General features: G+C 38.8%; 1 protein-coding gene across 3 annotated transcripts in view; it reads left to right on the forward strand.

The window, feature by feature from the left end:
* Positions 1 to 2,082, forward strand: part of scel (sciellin) — an 18,121-nt gene that overhangs the window by 12,341 nt on the left and 3,698 nt on the right. For all 3 annotated transcript variants that reach the window (XM_014021894.1, XM_014021893.1, XM_014021895.1), the window contains one exon: positions 1,673 to 1,781. In XM_014021894.1, the coding sequence (XP_013877348.1) occupies positions 1,673 to 1,781 (109 nt within the window). The remainder of the gene's footprint in view (positions 1 to 1,672; positions 1,782 to 2,082) is intronic.

The raw sequence follows: 2,082 nt of genomic DNA on the forward strand, positions 1-2,082 counted from the left end.
TCCCTCTAGCAAGTCCTGGATTTTCTCCAAAGGGCCAGACATATTTTGAAAACATTTTAAAATGCTTATTTCAAACCCGCAACTGAGACCACCTGCGACCGCGCGGCGCACGGGGGAGGGGGTGGTGTACGGTGCGCAACGGTGTGGCTTCTGAATAAATGAAAATGATTTAACACAGTTGTTTATACTTTTAGCAGCTCTTTTTATTCCACAGCTGACACTGCAAAAAATGACAGATTTACTTTTCTGGATCTCTGACAGACGGACTTCAATCTCTGAACTCGTAAAGTTCTTCTTTTTAATTTTGCTGTCATTTTCATGAATGGACACTTCCTGATATCTGAGGCAGGAAACACAGCCTTATATGGTGTATCTGGGGTGGTAATTATGCTAATCTCCTCTCGCGTGCACGAGCAGCTACGAACAGGTGGAATTTACGCAGCTCATTTACACACTTTTCCTGAAGATAGAAGAGTTTGTTGAATCTGACGTGACATGTTCGTACGAACCCTTCATACGAACAAAAGTAAGAGAAATTTAGGATAAGAATACGAACATGTTCTTGCATGAGGCCCAATGTGCGGCCATGAGATAATTATTGTAGTCATTTCCATACAGAGACTGTTGACTGTTTGCAAAGAGTTTGAATTTATTCTGTTTTGTTTTAATATAGGAATGAATTACTTTTGTCACTTGCTCAGAATTATTTCACATTCAGGAACATGGTAAAAACTATTTACCTAGGCCCTAGGGCATTCAATGTCATTTTGTAAATACTATTAAGTAAATACTACGACTGCAATGTAAAATTGACCATTTAGACTGAACATGGAGGTTTACCAATTAGATTAAACATTCACTCAATTAATTATGATAAAAATAAATAAATAATAATAATAATAATGATAAGAGTGTGGTAACTTTGAACAGCATACATGTAAACCACTTCGGACGTTTACCTGTAATGATAAGCCTCAAATATCCATAATACGTATTTGCCAAAAAATCTGTATTAATCACACTCACTGGGGATTGGGGGGATGCAGGCGGACTGTCGGCTGCGGAGGTGACAGCACCAGCAAAAGCAGGATGCRATGGGGATGGGAGAACTTATTTCTAGAGGCAGAGCAGGTTGGAAGCTGGTTATTTGATTTTTTTTAACATCCTACAGGCTCTGACAAACAGATTTGAAACTGAGTTTTTGACAAAGTCCATAAAAATTTAAAAAATGAGATCGCTCTCTACATCTGTATACCTGCAAAATAAGAGAAAATCTGTGTAAATTACAGACAATCCATACGTCTTGACATGTATGGAACAGGCAAAAACAAACAGCATATTCCTTTATAATCTTACTCCAACAATGTCTGTATCTTTCACAAACTCACGACTCAAAATTACCTAGTGTCCACGCATTAACTAACACATGGCCATGAGTTATTTTTCTTGTGACCGTGCATTCATATTTTTTTCATTCAAAATCACCAGACAGACTCCGTAGTTTCCTCCTCTGGCAACTATGATTATCTTTTAGTTGTATGTCTCAGTTCTTCAAGCTACTGCTGCCATACAACCAATCGTGTGGCACAAAAGTTGAGAAGTTTTATAAAATATCTCTTTACAATGTTAATATTTGTCCATTAAACACAACATAAATTCTTGTTCGATCCAGAACTGTGCTTGAGAAGGACCTGTGCACTGTCTGCCGTAAGCCCTTCACTGGAGACGCCAAGATGATCCTGGACGACATGAAAATCAACTGCCACGCTACCTGCTTTAAAGTAAGCATTTTGGGTTAGAAGGCATGACTTTCCAGGACACCCTAGGCCGCAGTTCGATGATCGATTTTGTCATCGTTTCATCGGATCTGCGACCGTATGTCTTGGACACTCGGGTGAAGAGAGGGGCGGAGCTGTCAACTGACCACTACCTGGTGGTGAGTTGGCTCCGGTGGTGGGGGAGGAAGCCGGTCATATTAGAAAAAAATAACGATTTTTGTACATCTTTTGATTAAAAAATTTATTGTAAAAAAAGACTTAAATTTGAAAAAAAAAAAACTAAAATACAGTATGATATCAGTCC

Source organism: Austrofundulus limnaeus, unplaced genomic scaffold (assembly GCF_001266775.1).
Source record: "Austrofundulus limnaeus strain Quisiro unplaced genomic scaffold, Austrofundulus_limnaeus-1.0 Scaffold310, whole genome shotgun sequence".
Classification (NCBI taxonomy): Eukaryota; Metazoa; Chordata; class Actinopteri; order Cyprinodontiformes; family Rivulidae; genus Austrofundulus; species Austrofundulus limnaeus.